Source organism: Lissotriton helveticus, chromosome 9, assembly GCF_964261635.1.
Source record: "Lissotriton helveticus chromosome 9, aLisHel1.1, whole genome shotgun sequence".
Classification (NCBI taxonomy): Eukaryota; Metazoa; Chordata; class Amphibia; order Caudata; family Salamandridae; genus Lissotriton; species Lissotriton helveticus.
Genome location: NC_136070.1, coordinates 358,084,597 through 358,107,492, shown reverse-complemented (window position 1 = coordinate 358,107,492; position 22,896 = coordinate 358,084,597). Strand labels below are relative to the sequence as shown.

Genomic DNA, 22,896 nt, shown 5'->3' with positions numbered 1-22,896 from the left:
ACCACCAAGTGGGGCGAGAAAGAATCCTCACCAAAGGTGCCTTTTAGGAGACGCTCAATATAGTCCTCCATACGCCCTGTATTTGTGCTCTCAGGAATACTTAAAATGCGAACGTTGTTGCGGAAGCTTCTAGCTCCAATATCCTCATTCTAGGCCGCAATAACTTTTAGAAGTTTATCCATTTGAGCAGCCTAAGACTGCATCCGAGTGGTGACATCTTCATTCTCAGAGATGCGGCGTTCTGCCTCCTTTAATTGCCCATCATGCTTTGCACCAAAAAGTCCAGCCTATTGTTCATAGTGTCCATTTTCCCGGGTAAGTCCAACAGGCTATGCTGTACTTCCAGGGGCAACGACTTAACATCACCCTCAGAAGTGTGCGGGGAGGACTGCGTTTGGTCCATAGCTGCACATTCAGTGTCAGCAGCAGTGAACCTTGTTGCCGTTTCAAAAAAAATCTAATGTCAGGCGCGGCTGACGTCCATCAGGTTTCCCCATCGCGATTAGTCCCACAGCGTGAAGGAGCAGGTAGTAGGCCTCAATATCATCAGACCCCGTCCGGGACCTTGCCGTCCTGCTACTGCCACTTACTTGCAGATACCGCTCCGGATATTGCCGCTGATCCGTTCATCTATGTGGACCTGGATCTTTATTTGACGGCGGAGCGGCGGGAGGTGGGGTAAGCTGCAGTGTGCACTTACTCTCCCCACTGGATCGGCTTGCTGTCTCCGTGCTGCACCTCTGCCCTCACCTGACGGCCTCAGCCTATATCGGTTACTCCTTCCCCCGCTCCAACGAACTGTACCTGCCATCGGCGGAGGGAGGGCGCGGACTGAGGCATTTCAGTGCGAGCTTTGTCTCCTTGCTGGGTCGGCTCGCAGCCTCAGCTCTGCACTGCGGCCCTCTCCTGCCGGCCCTTGCCTATATCGGCTGTTACTCCCCTCACTACAGTGGACTGTGCCTGCCATCGGCGGTGTGGGGGCGTGGGCTGCGGCATCTCTGTGACATTACCATCTGCTGCACGACCTGGCCCCTATAAGAGATTTGGGGGCTGCGCACGATACGTACATACTAGCCCTGAGAGTGGCTTTCTGTCTTCTTGGACCCACCATCAACATTCAGCGAGACTACCATACTGCGCCACAAATTGGAACTAGCCTGGTCCTCAACGTCCTCATCACCGCTTCTGGTGTCTGGGTTTGCTGGTGTGGCTCCTGGGCCTTCTCCAGGGATTGCTACCCTGCCTGTTGTGAACTGCAATCTTGCCCAGGCTCCTACTGTACCTTGCCACTGCTGTTGACGCCACCCTTATTGATACTGCATCACTGTTAGACACTTTCACAGCAGTGTCTCACGCACATATTGCACTCTACGTGGGGGCACTCAGGAGTGCCTCTCTGCGCTGCCGCGCTGCGGTACAGATGCCGTCCACCCTCCACTAGACCTGGGGTCTGGCTGATCTCCTCTGGAAGTCCCCCTACATACAATACTCTGCTCGGGGAGTGAATCTATATTGGTGGGAGACTGCATACGAAAGTGTGCCAGCGGCGCCCTCCACTCTAACCTAGTACCGCCAGACAAGACTTCTCTCTTTGCGGACAGCCCAGTATGTTACTCACCAGTATAGACTTATGGCCTCACCACCTGTGCCTGCTTGTAACCATTCGGCGACTGTGCCTCTACATGCGCATACTCATCATACTCCACATACTCATGTGGCACACTTATACTAATTAAGAAGAATATGCCGTTCATCTTGGGAGGTACACATAGCGACTCGTCTGGTCGGAGCTGTATACTTTGGGGTACATTGGCTACACAATCTGTCACTTTAGCTTGCTGTTACGGCCCACACACAGACGATCCTGGTTACTTCACCACCCTCTGGGGACAAATAGAAAAAATAGGCTCCACGCATATCATCTGGGGGGGGGGGGATTTCAATACCGCGCTTTGCCCATCCATGGACTGCTCCAATCCCCTTCCACATCATTATATGAATACTCTGGAGACCTTATCTGGCTTTTTGAGGAACAAAGGCTCGTTGATGTGTGGAGGTATGTCCATCCCAACACACAGGGAGGGCACTCCACTGGTCTAGGTTGGATTACTGGATTTGCTCCAGAAGAGTGACACTCTGGATTCATAATGCCACTCACCCAGCTCGCACACACTCTGACCACGCGCCGGTATACCTTGAATTGCTAGCCCCCCAACTCGATTGCTACCTCCACGATGCTGGAGACTCATACCCGAGACATTGCTAGACACAGTGTTTCACGAGGAACTGGGAGACGAGATCACCACCTTTTTCGATAGGAATAAGTGGTCCGTCGACGACATGGGCATACTCTTGGAGGCCTTTAAGGTCATGGTTAGGGGCATTTGTATATCTAAAAGTTTTGGAGTGCTTCGAGATATTAGAAACGGACTGCGACATCTTGAATTTGAGATTAAACAATTAGAAACCATTATGTGGGCGACTAATTCTAATACCCAATGAGCGGCACTCCGTGAAAAACCCACAGACTATACTGACACAGCTTCTAGAGAGTTCGTGTTCAGAGGCAAATACTTCACCACCCGTAGATATGGAGAGGGTGAGAGGCCAGGTCGAGCATTGGCGAGCGCCATCAAGGCGCCGAGGTTCTCGAGTTAGATACTGGACGTGATAGACGAGGACGTGAACGGCACAGAGATAGTCTGGACATACTTAATGTCTTTGTCACATATTATAAAAACCTGTATAGCTCGCACCGCTCATCTCCCCCTGATTTTGCTCCAGATTTACAGGATATAACCCTTGGATGGCTAGGTGATAATCAGCGTGCATTCTTGGCAGAACCTTTTGAAGATAACGAGCTACGCGAAGCAATAATGCAAATGGCATCAGAGAAGGCTCCAGGCTCTGAGGGCCTTCTTACTAACTTCTACAAAACATATATTGACCAATTGCTCCCTGTGTTAAAGGAGGTTTTCCTAGAGGGCCAGGAGACGCAGATCTTACCCATGTCTATGAGAGAAGTGCTGATTACATCACTGCTGAAACCGGGCAAACCTGCAGATCGGTGAGAATCTTATAGGCCACTATCTCTTATAAATACATATACTAAAATCCTATGCTGAGGCTGGAGGGACTGACATCTACTCTTCAGGTATTAGCTGTTCTGCTCTGCTGGACTTGTGCCCTTTTGCCTTAAGACCCTTTGTGATTATATTCTGCTTTCCGTGCCTTATAACGGTTTGCCTTTTGCCTTTTTGTGTTTCATACGGCCTGCTGGAGTTTGTTTGGCCTCACATTTGGGCCTGCTGCCTTTGGTGATGCTTGCTTTGGGGTTCCTTTGGAATGTACGGTCCTTTTTGATGGGTAGACCCTCTTTTTTCTTTTTTCAACTTTCCAACTGAGCATGGTGTGGTATAGACACCACTCTATATTCTTTAGAGTTCCCGGGGCGGGGGGTGACGGGGGGCAATGTTTGTGCTAATATTGCTGAGTGTCCCTAGCACAGGTTTTGTCAGCTACATCTGCCCTCGCGTGATTACCACTGCTTTCAAGGTTCTTTTTTGGGGGAGGGGGTGTCTGCTGTATGGATGAGTGGGGTGTTTGAGGATGTTTCATTGGTGGGGGCTGACTGGGGGGTGGGAGACTGTCTGTTGGGGCGGAAGGATGAGCGCGGCCTAGTTGGGGTAGGGCAGGCGTGGGAGGGGGGATGGGATAGCGATTTTATGGGGCTTTTTCTTATGTATTGTTGTGCATTGGTACTGTTGTTTGAGGCAAGTAAGTGGACTGGGTGGGGTGATAGTAAAGTGCAAACGATGTCCCACATCTTTGTATTGTGCATGGCAGGTACGATTCTTTTAAGTTCACTATGGCAGGAGACATGACAGGGGGGGAAGCAGCTCCTGATACACTGCGGTTCCTTACCTGGAAAGTGAGGGGCCTGAATGATCACCGCAAAGTCCGCAGGGTCCTCCAGTATTTGGCAAAACACAGGGTAGACATTGCGGTTTTGCAGGAAACCCACTTCATACAGGGGGCTCCGCGATAATGTTCATGCTGCAGGTTTTCCCACTCATGCCAGAGGGGTCCTCACTTGGTTTAATCCTAAGTCCTCCCTCGTTTGGTCACCAATAGATACTGATAGTGAAGGGCGCTTCACAACCACGAGCTGCTCCGGTACGGGTATGGACATGTGTATAGTGAATACTTACGGCCCCAACTTCGATCTCCCTAGCTTCTACACGGCCCTGGCACAGAAGGTTCACACGCATGCTGACAGGGTCATTTTCCGGGGGGGGATTTTAATCTGACTCAACATCCTGCGCTGGACAGATCGGACGGATGGCCCGCCGCGGGTGCCTTCGGCCTCTGTGCGTACACTATCTATGCAATTGGCAAATCTTGATTTGACTGACGTCTGGCGTCATCGACACCCGGCGCAGTGTGGGTTCCCGCACTACTCAGCCCCTCATACTATACATACGAGGATAGACTACTGGTTTGTGTCCTCCTATTTCTTTCAGAGTGTGCGCTCATGCGAGATCCTGCCGCAAACCTACTCGGACCACTCGCCACTTTTGCTTTCCTGCTCCATGCCTGTGCGGCGGATTCCACCTTTTGCCTGGTGCTTTCCCCCTTACACCCTGTTAGATCCTCTTTTTAAGGAGGAACTTTTTACGGCGCTGGAGACTTTCTTCGAAGCTAATGTGGGTTCTGTGGATTCGTTCCAGTCGGTATGGGAAGCGTTTAAGCTATATGCCAGGGGGGTTACTATCTCTAAACGTAGAGGGGTGCTGAAGTCGATCAGGGGTCGCCTTGAGCTCTTGGAACGTAAACTTAGAGATCTGGAGACATTGAGATTGCAGTCTGGAGGAGACTATTGACCGGGAGATTGCTGGGGTCCTTCGGGAATACAAAGATTAAACGGATTTGGAGATTAAGCATCTAGGGAAGTATGCTATTGCTAGGACTTACTGTGAGGGCGAACGCCCTGGCGCAGTGCTGGCCCGCTTGGCTAAGCGGGGTAGGGAGCGCACTTCCATTCCAGTGATGAAGTCCCGCTCTCGAACGACACGATTACAGCTCGCTTTCGGGACTATCATGCAGCCCTGTACACCTCGAGGGGGCCTGCTCCCGATGAACGAATAGTGGATTACTTGTCACATATAGAGCTTCCGTGGCTCTCTGACCTACACCGCCAATTTCTGGCTCGTCCCTTTGATGGATATGAGGTGGTGCTGGCGCTATCTTCCATGAAGAGCGGGGGGGGGCGCCGGGCAGTGATGGCATTTTAGAAGGCGTTTTCCGATCTTTTGATTCCTCACCTGCTTAGCCTGTTTGATGACTTGGCCAATTCGGGCTCCATGCCGCCCTCTATACGGGAGGCTATTATTGTGGCGATTCTTAAGCCAGGCAAGGACTCGAATGAATGTGCCTCGTACCGCCCACTTTCCCTTATGAACGTTGACACGAAAATATTTGCTAAGTTGCTCTCTAATCATTTGCAGCCTCTTGTCACATCACTGGTGGCCCCGGAGCAGTCTGGCTTCGTCCCTACGCGCAATCTTATTTATAATATCAGAACAGTCTTTGCCGCTTTTCAGCACACCCGCCCGGAGGTGTCGGCTGTTGCTGTATTCTTAGACATGGAAAAGGCATTCGACTCGGTGGAGTGGGCATTCTTGCATCACGTCCTAAGCAGGATGGGCGTAGGCCTTCTATTTTTGCAGCTTCTATCGGTACTGTACTATAAGCCAACGGCCCGTATACGTATTGGCCCGCTGACTTCGTACTCCATAGTGATGGGCAGGGGCATGAGACAGGGTTGTCCGCTATCCCCGATACTCTACGCATTGGTGGCTGAGCCCCTGGTATGTGCCTTACGGGAATATCATGGCCATCGAGGTATCCGCTTTCCCATGTATAATCTCATTGTTTCTACATACGCGGACGACACGCTCCTCTATGTTAGAGACCCCGTTACTCATCTTTCTTCGGTATTGCGGGAAGTGTTCCTGTTTGGCTCCCTCTCTGGCATTCGGGTCAGCTGGACGAAATCGATCATGTTCCCGCTGACAGCAGCTACGGTGGAGTTTGAGCCTGAGTACCCACTACAGTGGACTACTGAGGCGGTTCGGTACCTTGGTATCCGTCTCCACACGGACTCAGAAATTGTTCTTCAGGAAAACTATGGCTGCGCTATATATAAGCTGGAGGACGACGTTGAGCACTGGATTTCCCTCCCGCTGTCACTTTTGGGACGCATTGTGTTAATGAAAATGGTGGTGCTTCCGCGCTTTCTCTTTCTATTCAACACCATCCCTATGGTCCTCCCCGTCCACTTTTTTCGTAGACTGCAGTCTCTGATGGTGCGTCTGGCTTGGGCGGCTAAACAGCCCAGGGTGGCTTGGCATATTTTAATACGGCCGTATGCGTCGGGCGGCCTGAACGCCCCGGACTTAGAACTCTACTATCGTGCAGCGCAGTCTGCCCACGCTTATTCGTGGATTCACGGGCCGCCGGACACTCCTTATGTCCGTATCGAACGGATAGTTGCTGATCCGACGCCCCTACCAGCCCTATTAATGCAATTTCAGGACCGCCGTACGGGCTTTTTGGATTCCTTACTATCGGTTGTCCACGCTTGGCACTTCATGACGAACGCACAGGCATGTTTGTTATTGTATTCCCCGAACGCGAGTCTTGAGTGGTGCTACTGGCTAGCTCCCTGCAGGGAAAAGGGAGTAATATTAGCCCTTTGCCGGCTTGGCATTCAAAATATGGGCGACTTGTTCGCAGGTGGCACGGCACGTGCGTGGGACGAGGTGGCCCTTGCGGTGGCAGATCCCCACTTGATGGCGCGTTTCCAGTTCCACAGGGTGCGCAGCGCTCTGTGTGAACTTCTTGGGGCTGACATGGAGGAACCGGTGACGGTTGCTACCTTTGATTATGTGGTTACCGCCAAATCCCCTATGAAATTAGTTTCTACTCTGTATCGGACAGCACAATCTGATCTATACGCAGAATACACAAAACCGCGATTGGCCTGGCAGCACGACCTGGGCACAGATATGAGTGAGGAGCTTTGGAGCTATTGCTGCGCTAGTGTACGGAAAATCTCTCTTAACGGCCGCCATAGTCTCACGCACTTCAAGTTCCTGAACAGGACATATTACACACCGGAGAGGCTCCATAGATACAGGCTTCGTGAGTCCCCGGAATGCGAGCGATGCAGGGCCCCCCTGGCAGATTTCCTTCACGTTGCGTGGTAATGCCCCGTGGTCTTCTCCTTTTGGCAGTCGGTTTATAATGAGCTCAATAGAACTGCAAACTTGGCCTTAGTTCCGGACCCGTTATTGGCCCTCTTAGGCTATTCGAAACCCCTGCGACCTTCACAGCAGAGACTTGTGGATATGGCGTTCCTTATGGCTTAGCGTTGTATTGCAAGGGCCTGGATGAGAGCCCCCCCCCCTACTCTAAGTGTGTGGAAGAGGGACTTGGTGTATTGCTGCACCCAAACTGAGCTATACAACGAGCTGATGCCCCCCAAGAACAGGCCTAAGAACTTCTGGTCTGCGATACTGGATGGTATGTTTATTCCAGCCATGCATGCTGGTGCTGCTGAGGTTGAGGATGATGTGCGGATGGGACCACGGTGGACGTTTTCAGTGCTGAGCCTGACACGACAATGGATGATGAGACGTGTGCATGACGAGTTGCCATGACGATGAAGGGGTGTCTTGAGGAGGGGACGGGACGCGATAGGTGCTTTCCCTCCCTCTAGATCTGTCTTTATTGCCAAGTTTGATATGATGTACAATCCCTTCACTGCCTTATTGACATTTTGTGTACTGTCATGCAACTTGACCTGCTGATTGTCCATCTACCACTTGTGATTGCCTTATTTTTTGTATTGTTTTGGTTTTCTTGCTTGTTTCTGAAAATGCAATAAACAGATTTATAAAAAAAAAACATATACTAAAATCCTCTAAATTGCTGTCACATCGTCTTTGTCTACTGATGTACAAGCTGGTGCTCCCCGACCAGTCTGGGTACATCCCAGGGAGATCCACATCCCATATTCTTACAACATTATTCTCCATTCTACAAGCTGCGGACCCCAGATTGAAGTTGGCGGCGCTATTCCTCGATGCCCCTAAGGCTTTCAACTCAGTGGGATGGGACTAACTTTTCACCATTTTGCAGAATATGGGTCTTCCAGTAGCTTTTCTCTCATGGATCTGGCTTCTATACACTGCACCCACAGCGAAAGTCCTGATCAACGGACACACCTCCTCCTCATTTTCTCTATTCCGTGGCACACGCCAGGGATGTCAACTCTCTCCCCTCCTTTTTGCTTTAATTATGGAGTCCCTGGCGGCAAGACTTAGGCAGCATTGCAATCATAAAGGACTTAGGTGTCTACTACGCCCGATACTTATTTTGCTTTATGCGGATGATGTGAGTCTTTATGTTAAAGACCCATATCATAATCTCGATTCCTTACTGCGAAAATGTGTCAAGTTTGGCGGCCACTCAGGTACCCATATCAACTGCTCTAAGTCACAGATATTCCCATTGACGGACTCTGTTAGCCCTTTTGATATTGACTATCCACTCAACTGGTGTGATGCTGATGTTAAGTATCTAGGTATCTATGTTTGTGAGGATCGGGACTAGCTGATGAGGACGAACTATGGATGTGCTATGGAGCGCATCACAAACTGCATTACTCGCTCGATTGCCCTCCCATTAACTATGGCTGGGCGTGTGTCCCTTATAAAAATGGTGACTCTCCCTAAAATTTTATATCTCTTCCGTAACATTCCTTATGATCCTGGGAGGCATTTTTTTGCCTCGTTGAGGTCGGAATTGATTTGCCTGGTCTGGGGCGGCAAGCAACCCCGCATACAATGGGATACATTAATGAGACCTTACGCCCAAGGGGGCCTCCACATCCCTAATTTTGAATTGTACTATCTCTGTGCTCAGGCGCACTATGCACACTTTTGGTTTCACCAACCTCGCTATACTCCGCATGTAGCTGCTGAACACTGGTTGGCAGATCCTATCCCACTTGATGGGGTCCTCCTATCTAGCACATCTCTCCGGACATGCTGCCACTCCTCAGTGGATTGCACGATCATGGCCTGGTCTCGTATCCAAAATCGTATGCACACACCTTGCTTGTACTCCCCTCTCCTACTACTCACTTATCATATGTCTCTGCTACAAGAGGGCATCTTCAGGAAAGAAGTCAGCGCAAGAAACCTCCACTGTTGGGGAGACATGTACATTCATGGGAAATTTTGCACACTCCAACAAATGTGCCCTGACCCACCGCCATCCACCACGGAAACCTTTTTGTATGCTCACCTCCGTCATTGCGTCCAGGGTAGCACCACTGCATTTCCCTCTGAACCTGCAACACTAGCCTCTTTACATCATATATTACGGGCACACACTTATGGGCCGATTATTATGGCGGACGGACCTGAGTCCGTCTGCCACCATAGAGTGCGGAGTTCCCTCCTGTGCAATTAGGATGTGACCGCCACCCTGGCGGTCACATCCTCTATATTTACCATTGCGGCGGGCGCGGCTTCAAGCTGCATCCGCCGCAATGGTAAAAATGCATAGATTGCATTTGCATGCAGAAAGAGGCAGGCACCGTGCGGTGCCTGCCGATTTCTGTATACTAATGCAGGGGGGGTACCATAGGTACCCCCCATGTGCACCCCCACCCCCCCTTCACCCAGGGGCCCCCGAAGTGAAGGTCCGTATGCTTTTCCACTGCGGAAAAGCCGCCATGGAAAAGCATACTTCCTACTCCATCATAATATGGCTGGCGGTGTCTGATAGACACCGCCAGCCATGTTATTGCTTTTCTGCCATGGTTGGAAGGCGACCGGGGCGGAAAAGCTGCGGACTGAAAAACGATCCCCCAGCCATCCTAATCTCGCGGGGGGTCTTTTTCAGTCCGCAGCGGTTTTCCCGCATCCTCCGGGCCGGCGGTGGCTTCCGCCAGCCCGGAGGATGCGGGAAAACCGCCATCATAATCGGGCCCTTAGTTTCCACGCTCTACCATACTCTATATAGTGACGTAGAATATCACCCTAGTGCGGCGCGCACTATGTGGGAACTGGAACTAGGGCAAAACCTCACTGACACACAATGGCTGTTTTGCTGTAAACAAACCAAACAGATTTCCTCCAATAGCCAGCTCCAAATTATTCATTATAGATTTGTGCAACACAGCTACCATACACCGGTTAAGCTTCACAAATTTGGGTTGAGAGACACAGATAGATGTGATAGGTGTAACATGGAGCACCCATACTTTCTACACCTAGCCTAGGAATGCTCAGATGTACACACATATTGGAGTCACGTTTTCACAGCTCTAGGAGCTGTAACCTTGCTGCCCATTTCAAGATCTCCTCTCGTGGCCCTGTTGGGGTTTACTGAACACATCCCAATACAACACCATCAATTTGTCTCCTTCAGCCTTGCCATAGCTAAGCGACGTCTAGCTTGCAGGTGGGGAAGGGGACGAGAGCCTAAATTTAAAGACTGGCTGTCAGACATGATATTTTGGTAGGATCAATTCTGTACATATGCTGAACTGCTCCCAAGATCCTCCCGCCCAAGAGACATCTGTGGCCCATTACAGACATACTGTCACGATTTGCTCCCTGTGTTCTCGTGTCCACCACCAGGGGGCTGAACTGTGGGACTCTCCAGTGTTCTAATATGCTTCCTGACACTCCCCTGCATGCATATCTTTACTTCCAGCCATTTGGACACTATTTGGGAATTGACATCCATTCCCAATCCATTCCGGGTTTTGTGAAAGCCAGCCTGCTTAGACTTAAAGCCAGCCTATTCATGCCTGAAACTCCTTTACCCAGAATTCCCTGCTCACTGCTTTGTCTCCACCCCTGCAGGCCAAGGATGGGTGGAGGAATTCAGCTCACCTGTGGCTGGCTGCTGCTAGCCTGCTCACACCAGCTGCATGTGATTACTGTGAGCTATTTTAAGCCCCAGCTCCGTTCAGGGAAAGGTTGGTCATTGTAGCTGTTTACCGGTGAGACCAATCCTTGGTTCCAGAGTTCCCTGAGCTTTTGCTATTCTTGTTTCCAGTGTTTCCTGAGCTTTAATTATGCCTTGTTCCTGACCTGCTGCTGTTTTCCCTGTTCCTGAATTAGCAATGCCTGCAGTGCTACCGTGACCCCATAGCCTTGGTATTCCTTGTTCCTGAACTGCAGCAGTTTCCCTTCTCCTGAATTAGCACTGCTTGCAGTACTACCTTGTTTCCTGAGTTCCTGAGCTATAGCTATTCCCTGTACCTGAATTAGCACTGCCTGCAGTGCTACCTTGTTTCCGGAGTTCCTGAGCTATAGTTATTCTTTGTTCCTGGGCTTAGCTATTTCTTGTTCCCGATTTGCACTGCTTGCAGTGCTCTCTTGACTCCTTGTTTCCTGAGCTGTAGCTATGTCCTGTTTCCTTGAACCAGTATTGCCTGCAGTGCTACCTTGATTCCTAAGCTCTAGTAATTTCCCTGTTCCTGAACTAGCACTGCCTGCAGTGCTACCTTGACTCCTGAAGCTTTGGTAGTTCCCTGTTCCTGAACCAGCACTGTCTGCTGTGCTGCCTTGACTCCTGAGCCTTAGCTCACTTCTTGTTCCTGCCCCATCACTGCCTGCCTTCTCTGCTACTTTGTTTTCTTGATTCCTTAACCTGCACTATTCTAGTATACCCTTGTAGCCTCCTCTTCTGTATATCCGTTTCCAGTTCCTGCCTTGCTTCCCATTTCCTTGGTTCCAGTTCTAGTTTGCTGCCTTTCTATTCTGCTGTCTTACTTCTGTTACCTTGTATGTTTGTTACCTGCTTTCTGCCTAGTGTGCCCTGTCATTTCCTTCCTTTCCTATTAAGCATTCCTCCTTGCTAGCTCCTTGTCTATTGTGCTTGTGTTTAGTTCTACCCCTTTGCTGTTACAGCCTTGCGCGTTCCTGTTTGATCGCCAGGATCCGTGGGCTCAGCTGACTACCTAGGTGGTGTTTCTTGTTCACTGTGAGTTTTGTCTTTGAGTTACATTTATAACATCACTATAGGTATAAGCTCCACAGACCCTGCCTTTGCATGCATATCCTACATGTGGGTATTTGCAGTCAGTATCTGTAACAGCAATTGCGGGTAAGAAACTTACTGAGCTTCAGTCTTACCATGTGGAGCTCCTGAGTGCTTTACCCCAAACCCCCCTTTATTGTTAATGTTGTATTATATATATGTCTTGCACGTCCGTCCTGGGTGTAATTAGTCTGAATGCTAAATTGCCTTGTGAATGCCCTTCCTTTTTGAGTCTTACCCATCTTGTTCACTTGTACAGGCTTCCCCTTTGGATCCCTTTTTCTCCTCTGACTCCCTGTATGATCCTGGGCAGCACTGTACTCCTCCTTTCTGTGTACGTCTTCTACCAGTTCCCAGTCCTTGTCCAAGTCCCTGACTGTGTTCCCCACATAGTCCCGGACAGTCCCTGACACATACTTATTAGAACATTAAGATGACACTGCACATTTACTCTAAGGTTTAATCATACTCCCTGTTACCTAACTTTATCTGTGTATATTTCTATCCGACCGTTCCTTCCAGGTCCATGCTCCGCCGTACTCATCCAGCAGGTTCCCCCTAGGCTGCGGCGTCCCGCAGGGGTCTGCCCTCAGCCCCACGTTGTTTAACGTGTATGTCCGCCCCTTGGCCATGTTGGCCAGGGAACGGAAGATCAAATTAATTTCTTATGTGGACGACACGCAACTGATCTTTACCTTCTCTAATGACACCGTGGGCGACGGAGCCAAATTCCAAGAAGACATCCTGGCCATTTCCAGCTGGCTGACAGAGAACTGCCTCCAGCTAAATTCATCCAAAACCGAGATACTTCTTATTGGCAGCGACACTCAGAAGTGGGATGAGCACTGGTTGCCCCCTACATTGGGCCCGCCTCCTACTCCCAAGAAGGAAGTCAAAAATGTGGGTGTGATTATAGACAACTCACTTGCCCTTGAATCCCATGCCAAAAGAGTGGCTGGCACTTGCTACGGCCGCCTACGCTCTCTTAAGCCCATTCTTGGCTTCTTTGAACCCCCCATCCGTCAGACAATTGTCCAAGCTCTGGTCTTATCCCATCTAGACTACTGTAATGCCCTTATGCTTGGTTCCAACTTGACAGTCACTAACAGACTGCAAAGGGCTCAGAACGCTGCCGCCCGCATTCGGTTCAGATTGCCGAAACACTGCCATACCTCCCAGGTTCTGCGTAGGTTGCATTGGCTGCCTGTTAAACAACGCATTCAATTCAAAACCCTCTGTCTCATCCATAAAATCCTTTATTGCCTTGGCCCCCAAATCTTGCAGGGACTTTGTTCCTTCTATGTCCCTTCGCGTGCTCTCCGCTCTGCGGACCTTTTTCTTGCCTGCACCATCAAGACCCGGAGGTGCAGAGCCGGGGGTCGGTCATTTAGGTATCTGGCTCCAAAACTCTGGAACTCTATCCCTCTAAGAGCGCGTACTACTACTAACCACCTGCTCTTCCGAAAACAAATCAAAACCTGGTTGTTTTCTTCTGTTTAGGCTCCCCCCCGGGATTCAGCACTCTGTCGTCTCTATTCTGGCCGTCCAGTAATTAGGCATGTCCGCAAGCGCTGGGACGCCCTGTTGCTGTGGTAGCCATGCGCTATATAAAATAGCATAACATAACATAGTGTGCTAATTCCACATGTTAATCATACTAGATCATGGCTGATTCCCTCAATGGAGCTGTGCCCCCCCTGACGTTCCAAAGCTACTACAATTTGTGATGATATATTGTGAATGTGTTGACTTGTCGCTCCATTTGCTTACATTGATTCGTGGTCATTTTTCATATACCCCTCTACTTCACCATGCAAATGCTATGGATTGCTGATTGATGGCCCTATGTATTGCACCACTGTTTAGGGTGTTTGCCCTGCTAATGCTCTAGCTGTATGAATCTTTTGTTTGCTGAAATGTGCTGTATTATCTATGCAAAAATTCAATAAATAAATAATTTTATTAAAAAACTTCTTGTACCTATCAGTGTATCTGGACTGTCTGTGTAACTATACATAATGTAAAAAATAAGTTTAATTTTTTTATTTTGTAATAAAATACGGCCGGGGGGTTGTTCCCCCTAATCCAAAACAGTGTGAAGAGCTTGCCTTGGATGAGGGTGGGAGCCCCCATCCAAGGGTGGTATTGGGTCTAATTTGAAGGGGGACTTAGGCAGGACCAGGTCATAAGTAGGGAGACCGTAACCATTAAGGAGATAGGAGGGAAAAGGGAGAGAAGACGAAGAAAGCAGAACCAGAAACAAAATAGTGAAAGAAAGTCAACTAGAAATTGTAAGTCAAAAAGAAAAAAGAAAGTAGACAAGGAAGAGAAGTTGGAAAAGAAGCTGAGAATGATAGAAAATAGTAGAAAGGAGAAAAATCTGGACGAACCAAAAACACATAATAAGAAAAAGACGTTAAAAAAAAAAGCAGAAGAAAAACGGAGTACCTTGCAAAACATAGAACGCTGTGCAGAAAGACCCTGTCTAGTACAAGCAGTGGGTGAATGTGAATATGAATATGTGTACTCTTATGGAATTACATTGTGGCGATGATAAGCCTTTCTTTAACTTCTCCTTTTTAATCACCTTCCTTTTTTTCTCTCTTTATTGGGCCAGTTAACATGCCTGTTCTACTCTGGTAATGCTCAATAATAGAATGGCAACATAAAAAAGTAAGATGGAGGGAAGAAGTGGAGAATAAGAAAGTAGCGAAAGAAGGAAACAAATAAGTAGTGAAAGAAAGAAAAGTGAAACAGCTTCATGGTCCTGCATTTACAGTTTCCCAGGCCCCACAGAAAGCGCTGAGCTGTATTTTACAGTGTTGTCGTAGCATTTTGCCAGCCGCAAATGTAATACCAGCTGACAGGCAATTATCACGTGTGAGCCATTCAGAAGTAGCCTGAGATCAACCTGACGGGGACCCCTTGATTCAAACATTACCTCCAACAGTGCCAATGCGTGTACTGGTAATAAATAATGTATTTATATGGTCTACACCAACTCTGAGTACAAAATATAGCTTCGAAACCAATTGACATGTGGAAATAGTTACACGATATTCCAGTAACAGACCTGCGCGTCTTATTAAACTTTCGCAACGCTTTCTTAGCACCCTGCACTATATTACATAAACGAAAAGGTTTGAGAAAGCGAAGGTTTGCCTTTTCTTCTGATCATTTTATGAAGTGAAACGCACTCACTTCTGCAATTTACTCAACATGAATTGTTACAAGTAAACTGAAAAGCACTGCAACAAATGTACATATATTGATTCCTACCTGACGTTTGCTACTGGATCATTCGACAACTCCAACACCGTCATAAAAAAGTATTTACAGAAGAAGGATTTCGAAAAGAGTTCGATTATAAAATCACACGTATCTAAAAACCGAAGTCTGTTCCAGTAACTTTTTCCTTTACCTAGTTCTGAGAAAGATACAAAATAAATGGTGTAAATACTATTAAAGTAACAAACTTAGATGCCATGTATAATTGAACTCGTTGGTTATGTTTAAATATTCTATCCTAATATGCTAAGTTAGCATTTTTTTCAAAGATGAAAATAATGCGGTCTTTATTTAAAGAATACAGTGAAAGTGTATGTAAGCAAAATCACCTGCTACTTTCATATTACCACCGTCTTCTTTGTGCATATTACAACCAGCCTATATGAAAGAATATACTTGTGTAACCTCCCTCCCCCCCCCCTTTTTGTTCACCTAGGCCCAGGTCTCCTTCAAGTCAATATGCGAGATGGCACATGTGGCAGAGAATAGACCACGAGAAGCTCCATGTGAGAATAATTACCAAGAGGCAAATATATGACTATAAACATTCAGCGTTCCTAGTTACTTTAGGACAGCCCTTTATAAAAGCCTACAGATGCAAAAAGCATTGTGTGAGTTCTCCCTATGGACTCAAGCCTTCTTGGAGTTATAAATGCTTTGGTAGGACAACCTTATGTCTACATCTCTCTGTTTGCATCAATTTAAAACACTAACCACATATCATTGCTTCTGTAGCAAAGTATTTGTAGCATACATGGGCCTATGCGTACCTGGAAAGCGTTACAGGGCAGTGGTGTAAATCTCTCCTGACAGAAAATGTTAGGCCGTGATTCATAATATAATGAACAACAATGACATTAAGAAAATCTTGTGACATTTCTGTCAATTCATAATAGATTGTGTGGGCGCCCAAATTTGTAGTATAATATATTCAGACCTACACAGTGTATAATGCTATTTTGTGTTATAGGCCTCACGGCCCCAGGTCCTCGTTTTGTGATAATTTTAGTAAGCTCCTCGAACCCTATCTTGAGCGAACGAACCTCACGCTTCTTGGCGATTTTAATTTCCATTTAGAAAATCACGCAAATCATGACACCCAAACTCTGTTAGAATGTATGAAGGGTTATGGCTTCACTCAATTAGTGAACACCTCTACTCATGTTGCAGGCCATACCCTTTACAGGCTTTTTTCAAATGATGATCGAATACTGGTGGGTGCGCCCTTTCCCCTCTCTTGGTCCGACCACTTCGCAGTCCCTTTTGCTCTTATGGCTATTTCCCTTGTTAATACTGAGAGCACAGGGCTGAAAACGGTCGAAAAACGAAACTTTACTCGGTTTACCAACACGGCAGTCATGACTGCATTTGCGGATTTCAGGCAACCAGCCCCTTATAATGTAGACACGGCGGCGGAGTATCTTTCTAATAAAATTATTGCGGTGATGGACTCTCTCGCCCCCTTAAAAATATGCTATTCGGCCAGAAAAAAAGCCTTCCGCTCCTTGGTTCTCCGACCGACTTCGAAATATGAGACAAGAGTGTAGAAGGAAGGAAAGACACTGGCGCAAGGACATGGCACCCTTTGGCAGGGAATCCCCTAAGAAATGCCCGAAGGCATACAAAGCAGCCATAATGGAGGAAAAGGAAAAACACTACTCAAAGATCACTGGGGTCATTACTTCTCCTAAGGAGCTCTTTAATATCTTTAATTCCCTAGTGGCCCGATAGTCTCGGATAAAGTGGAACCGTCACAGGAGCTCTGTGATTGTTTATCCTCCTTTTTCTGCTAAAAAATCTCTGATATTTATGATCAACTGAAATTTCTTAATGGCAATCTGGTTTTGGAAGCCCCCGATACAGTTTGCCTGAACAGCTCCTCCAACAGCGTTAACTCGGCAAGCTTTTTTGTCTTTCCAACGTTATCACCCATATCGGTAAACCTTTTGCTTGAAGGTATTAAGTCCGGTTCACCCCTGGACCCCTGTCCCCTTAAAGTTGTAAAAATAGCTAAAGATGCCTTGATCCCGCATTGCACGATGGTTCTGAATTTAGCCATTTCTTCGGGCTATTACCCTCTGACTTGGAAGGCTGCGGTGGTTAGGCCCATCCTTAAAAAACCCTCCCTAGATCCACAAAATCTAAAAAACCTTTTGCCCTATTTCCCTGCTGCCTCTCCCTGCAAAAATTCTTGAATCCCATCTGAACTCACATCTGAGTGCTTACCTGAGGGACTACAACATCCTGGATGGCTCCCAACATGGTTTCAGACGGGCGCATAGCACGGAGACAGCTCTTACCATGGTGTTGGACAATATACGAGTGCAGGTGGATTCAGGGTATACCACTCTCCTGATTCTACTCGACCTCACTGCCACGTTCGACACCCTCTCCCCTCTGAGACTGGTGGAGCGTCTCAAGGAGATAGGGGTGGGCAGCCGCGCCCTGGACCTTCTCGCCTCTTTTCTTAGCCAGCGGTCTCAAACCGTTAGTTTGGGTGACTTTTACTCCGAGTCCTGCCCCTTGTCTGCGGAGTGCCTCAGGGCTCGTCTCTGAGCCCCACCCTTTTTAATATCTATGTGGCCCCGTTGGCCAGGGTGGTGCAATCCTTTAGACTTGAGGTGCTGTCTTATGCGGATGACACGCAGATCATGGTTTCTATCCCCCAAAATTCCAGCAATGCTGTGCTTAATTTTAAGAACTGTATGACTGCTGTCTCCTCATGGATGGTCCAAAACTACCTGAAACTTAACGGTGAGAAGACAGAGGTCTTGATTTTCGGGGACAGCTCTGACACCTGGTCCAGCAAATGGTGGCCCATCTCCCTGAGTTCCCAGCCGACTCCGGTCTCTCAGGGGAAAAATCTTGGAGTGGTGCTTGACGATGGCCTTTCTATGTCTCGCCAGGTATCCAGAACAGTTGCTACCTGTTTTTGACTTATTTGAGTGATAAGAAAGATCTCCCAGTTTTTGACCATTGAAGCCCGGAAAAAGGTCGTTGTGGCCTTAGTTTTAGCCAGAATGGACTACTGCAATGCCGTTTATCTGGGAATAGATAAGGGCCAGTTGCGCCGCCTACAGCTGGTACAAAACGCCGCTGCTAGGCTTGTACTGGATCTTCCCAAGCGCTCTTCGGCCTCCTCTGCTCTCAGTTCACTGCACTGTCTTCCAGTGGACCGTAGAGTCCTGTTTAAGACTCTTTGGGCCAGATGTAGGAAGGCCTTTACCGGTCGGTAACGGCCGAAAATCGGTATTTTCGGCCGTTACCGACCGGTATTTAGCTTTCGGCATGTAGGAGACCGAAAATCATCCGAATCGGTAAATTTACCGATTCGGTAAACTTACCGAATCGGTAAAATACCGAATCGGAAATATTACCGAATCGGTAAATTTACTGAATCGCAAAGGTTTGCGAATCGGTAAATTTACCGATTCGGTAAATTTACCGAATCGGTAAATAAGAAGTGGTAAAAATGGATATTGAGATGTAGGGAAGCTCAGAAATACCGAATTTGCCTGAAATTCGGTATTTAAGAGTCGGTATTTACCATGGATTGGAATCAGGTGGTAAACAGGTGCAACCTATAAAAATGGACCCAAAATGCAATTCTTCTTGCACAATGGCGGCATTTTATGTGATTGCAAGACGGCTAAGGCTACAGGAGGAAGGGGAGAGGGAATGGCAGAGAGAGGAGCAGGTCTACAGACAGAGGATAACCCTTTTCATGCTCACAGAGGCAGAGATACTCCAGAGGTACAGGTTGGCCCCAGACACCATCACTGACCTCATCAGGGACCTCCACCCACTGTTGGAGCACACTACCCCAAGGGCACACGCTATTCCTCCCCATGTGCAGGTGCTGTGCAGCCTACACCTTCTTGCCTCTGGGAGCTACCAGAGTGTGGTTGCTGCGGTAGGTGGGGTGACCCAGAGCAGCCTGTCAAGGTTTTTCCACAAATTCGTTGACGCAATGTTACAGAGGATGGAGCATTACATATCATTTCCTGCCACCCATGCTGAACTGGTCCAAACGAAATCAGACTTCTACCAGATGGCACGTTTCCCCAATATCATTGGCTGCATTGATGGCACGCACATCCCCATTTGTCCCCCTTCTGCCGTAGAATACATCTACAGGAATAGGAAGTCCACCCACACCATCAATGTACAGGTGATTTGCAATGCAAAGTTCATAATCACAGACCTTGTTGTGAAATTCCCTGGGAGTACCCACGACTCCTATATTTTTCAGAACAGCGGCATCTATGCACGGCTGTCTGCAGGGGAATTTGGCGAAGGATACCTCCAACACCTATTGCAGTGAGAATTACAAGTATGCATGTGAGTAATGTATTCCCATTTCCCTTTTAGGAGACAGTGCATATGCCCTACGTTCATTTATCCTCACTCCCTACCTCAACCCCTCCACACCCAGCCAAAGGAGGTATAACCGGGCCCACAAAAGTACACGGAATGTGGTAGAACGGACCTTTGGCATCTGGAAGAGCAGATTTAGATGCCTTCACAAGAGTTGAGGTGCAAGGCAGTATACCCCCATCACCTGCTGCAAGATAATTGCTGCCTGTGCCATGTTGCACAACTTGGCTGTGAGGAAGGGTACTGAGGTGGAGTTGTCTGACTACGAGGATCATGACGACGACAATGCTGTGCCTGACATACAACCTGCTGGAGTGACAACACCAAGTGATGGCAGATACAGACGTGAGGAAATAACAAGCAACTATTTCTGAGTAAGTAATGAGACACAGACAGGTTGTGTATGGGACCAACGTATTTTTATGTTGCCACAACGTTAAAGCACTTAAGTGCAACAAATTAAAGTAAAGAAAGGTGGGACAACATGTCCTGGGTTACATCACCCACACTGGCAAAGTAATTTGCGCCCGCGCTTCCCAGAGCCACTGGGATGTTGCTCACTGTCTTCCTCATGGCCTGCAGGCTCAGCTGGGCGCCTGCTTCTCCTACGAGGCTGAACCACAGCGCTTGCCAAGCTGCTGCGGCTACTGCTGTCGTCTCCCTCAGCCACATCCAGGGCAGGATTCTGTGCAGTTAGAGATATAATCATTGCCTCGAGGGCACTTGTGATCCTGGTCATGCCCCTGGTGACCTCGACCGTGTTTTGAGCGAGGCTTTCCTGCATGTTAATGCCTCTACGGCATAGCTGTGCTGTGGCTGTGGCCAGGCGATTCATTGCCCTATTGTTTACACGGGCGTCCCTGCGCCTTGTGTGCTCCATGCTGTCCAGTTTTTTGCACAGCTGGCTAATTGCAGTACCCATTTGCTGCATTCCTGCAGCTAGGTCAGCATTGGTTTTGGATATATCCCTGTTGCTTTCTACCATGTTGCTGATGCCCTTCCCCATTTCTCCAATTTGTTGGTTTAGGACACGGAATTGGCGGTGGCAGGCCTGTATTGCTTTCCCCTGCATGCGTTGGATGCGCACCATGCTCCCCTCCAGCCCACGGAACACAGTGCCATCTCCAGGTCCACCTGCACTGCTGGGCCTGCGTTGACGTCTGCGCATGGTGAAAGATTCAGTGGTGGGCTGCAGTGCAGCAGGACCCACAGGTGCAGTTTCTTGAGCCTCTACCTCTGCTGCCTCCATCACTGGCAGTGGGGCCACGACTCGTCTCCTGGCTGGTGAGGTTGCAGGTGCAGGCAGTAACATTGATGGGGAGGTCTCAGGAGAGAATACCAATGAAGGGGATTGGGAAAGGTGTGGGGAGTGGGGAAACTCGGGGGTCTGGACTGTCTCCTCTTCCTGGGTTGTAGTGTAGCTCCTATTTTCCCAATAGGCTCTGCGCATTGGAATAGTACCTACAGCAGTAAAGGCCTAGGCCAGACGTTAACTAGGTCTACTACTGTCGATACTAGACTTAATTTTTGGGTTTGCCAGCTAAGCTCAGAGTTCGCTAGAAACTTTCTCGAATGTTCAAGGAAGGATTAACTCCCCTGATTAGACAAGAAGGGATTTAGTTTCTGACAACCATAGAACATGACAACTTTGCTCTCCCCTAATCAAGAGTCAATCTCAAGAGTCGTGTGAGCACAAGGCAATTATTTTACTCAGTCAGTACGTGCATTCTTAGTCTCATCAGAATGTAGAGAAAAGGAAGAGACGGGCGTGTTCAATAAAAGATGTTATTTATTGATCAGTCTCTTTTCTCGTACAAGAGAAATGGATCGATATTATTGCAATACTTATAGTTAAGTAAAGTGCATACATTAAAAGCAATAGTATAAAATAATACTGTAAAAACATTGATATGGTTTCTGAGCCATATGATGTTTAAAATGATTAAAATATATTTACATACACATATACATTTGACTAAACGTACTCAACTGGTGTTTCTAAATACGCCTACCCCGTGTACCTGACCTAAGTCTAATACGTGGGCGGGAATAGAAAGTTACAGTTTAAGTTAAGTTTGTTTTTGCCAAGTGAATAACTAAAGAATTCTCTAGGAGGGGTTATTCAGTTCTGTACCTGGAATTTAGGATGAATGAGGAATGGTATCTCTTTCTCTGCTCTCGATATTCCAGGCTGCCTGCGAGGGCTGCCCAGAAGCGCCGGTGCTGGGTCTCTCGGCTTGAGATAGCAGCGCGTCTCTCAGCGCGTCAGGAAGGCGGGGCTGTTGCCTGCGGGGTCTGCTTCTGCTCTCGGCTTCGGCAAGTATGGCTGCTCCGTCTTGTCACCACGCGTGTGTTTGCATAGGGCAAGGTCGGCAATATTTATACCTTAAAGGTGCCGGGATTGACGTAAGGATGGACATAGGTACGTCAATAAAGATGTCATACGACTTGCTCGTTAGCACATTCTTTACTAAAGTTCTCTGTGAAATCAAAACAATGGCCGCACGGATTATCCAGGTTGTCATAGGTTTGATTTGTTATGAGAACGTCGTATGCCTTATCAGGGGCTGGAGGAATGTCGCTTGTCTAATTAGATCTCAAGCGTTATGACCTAATCAGATAACACGTTCCTGTGCCGTAGTGTGACTGCGTCAGATAACGGTATCTGCATCATGGGGGATTTCTTGCCTCATGGGCTGACTGTTAGTTAACTAGCTAGGTAGGTTAACCAGAATATGGTCAGGAATAGGGGGATCGATTCAGAACCTATAGAAATACACGACACCCACTCCACGCTAACTATGGTCATATCTACTAATCTATGCATAGTATAACATAGTACAACATACTATAGAGTATAGTGTATACCTTACCACCCCAAAATACATAAATGCATTTTGAAATTTTCAAATATACTGAAAAATTGCAGTCATATATATAGTATGCACTTAAGCTATGAATTAAATGCAAAAGTAAACACGCATTGTTATGCATTATTGCTTTTTGGTATATGAGAAATACACATGAAATGGCTCTTAATATGGCTATACAGAAAAAAAGTCGAAACCATTTCATCACATAAAATATATTGTGAACATACCA

At 47.9% G+C, this 22,896-nt stretch overlaps 1 protein-coding gene across 4 annotated transcripts in view; it reads right to left on the bottom strand.

Annotated features, from left to right (window-relative positions):
* The window catches only part of PPP4R4 (protein phosphatase 4 regulatory subunit 4), a 1,921,930-nt gene that overhangs the window by 504,630 nt on the left and 1,394,404 nt on the right, over positions 1-22,896 (bottom strand). For all 4 annotated transcript variants that reach the window (XR_013600947.1, XM_078660096.1, XM_078660097.1 and 1 more), the window contains exon 16: positions 15,409-15,556. Coding sequence is in view for 3 of the 4 variants with exons in the window: in XM_078660096.1 (XP_078516222.1) it covers positions 15,409-15,556 (148 nt within the window). In the remaining variant the exon portion in view is untranslated. The remainder of the gene's footprint in view (positions 1-15,408; positions 15,557-22,896) is intronic.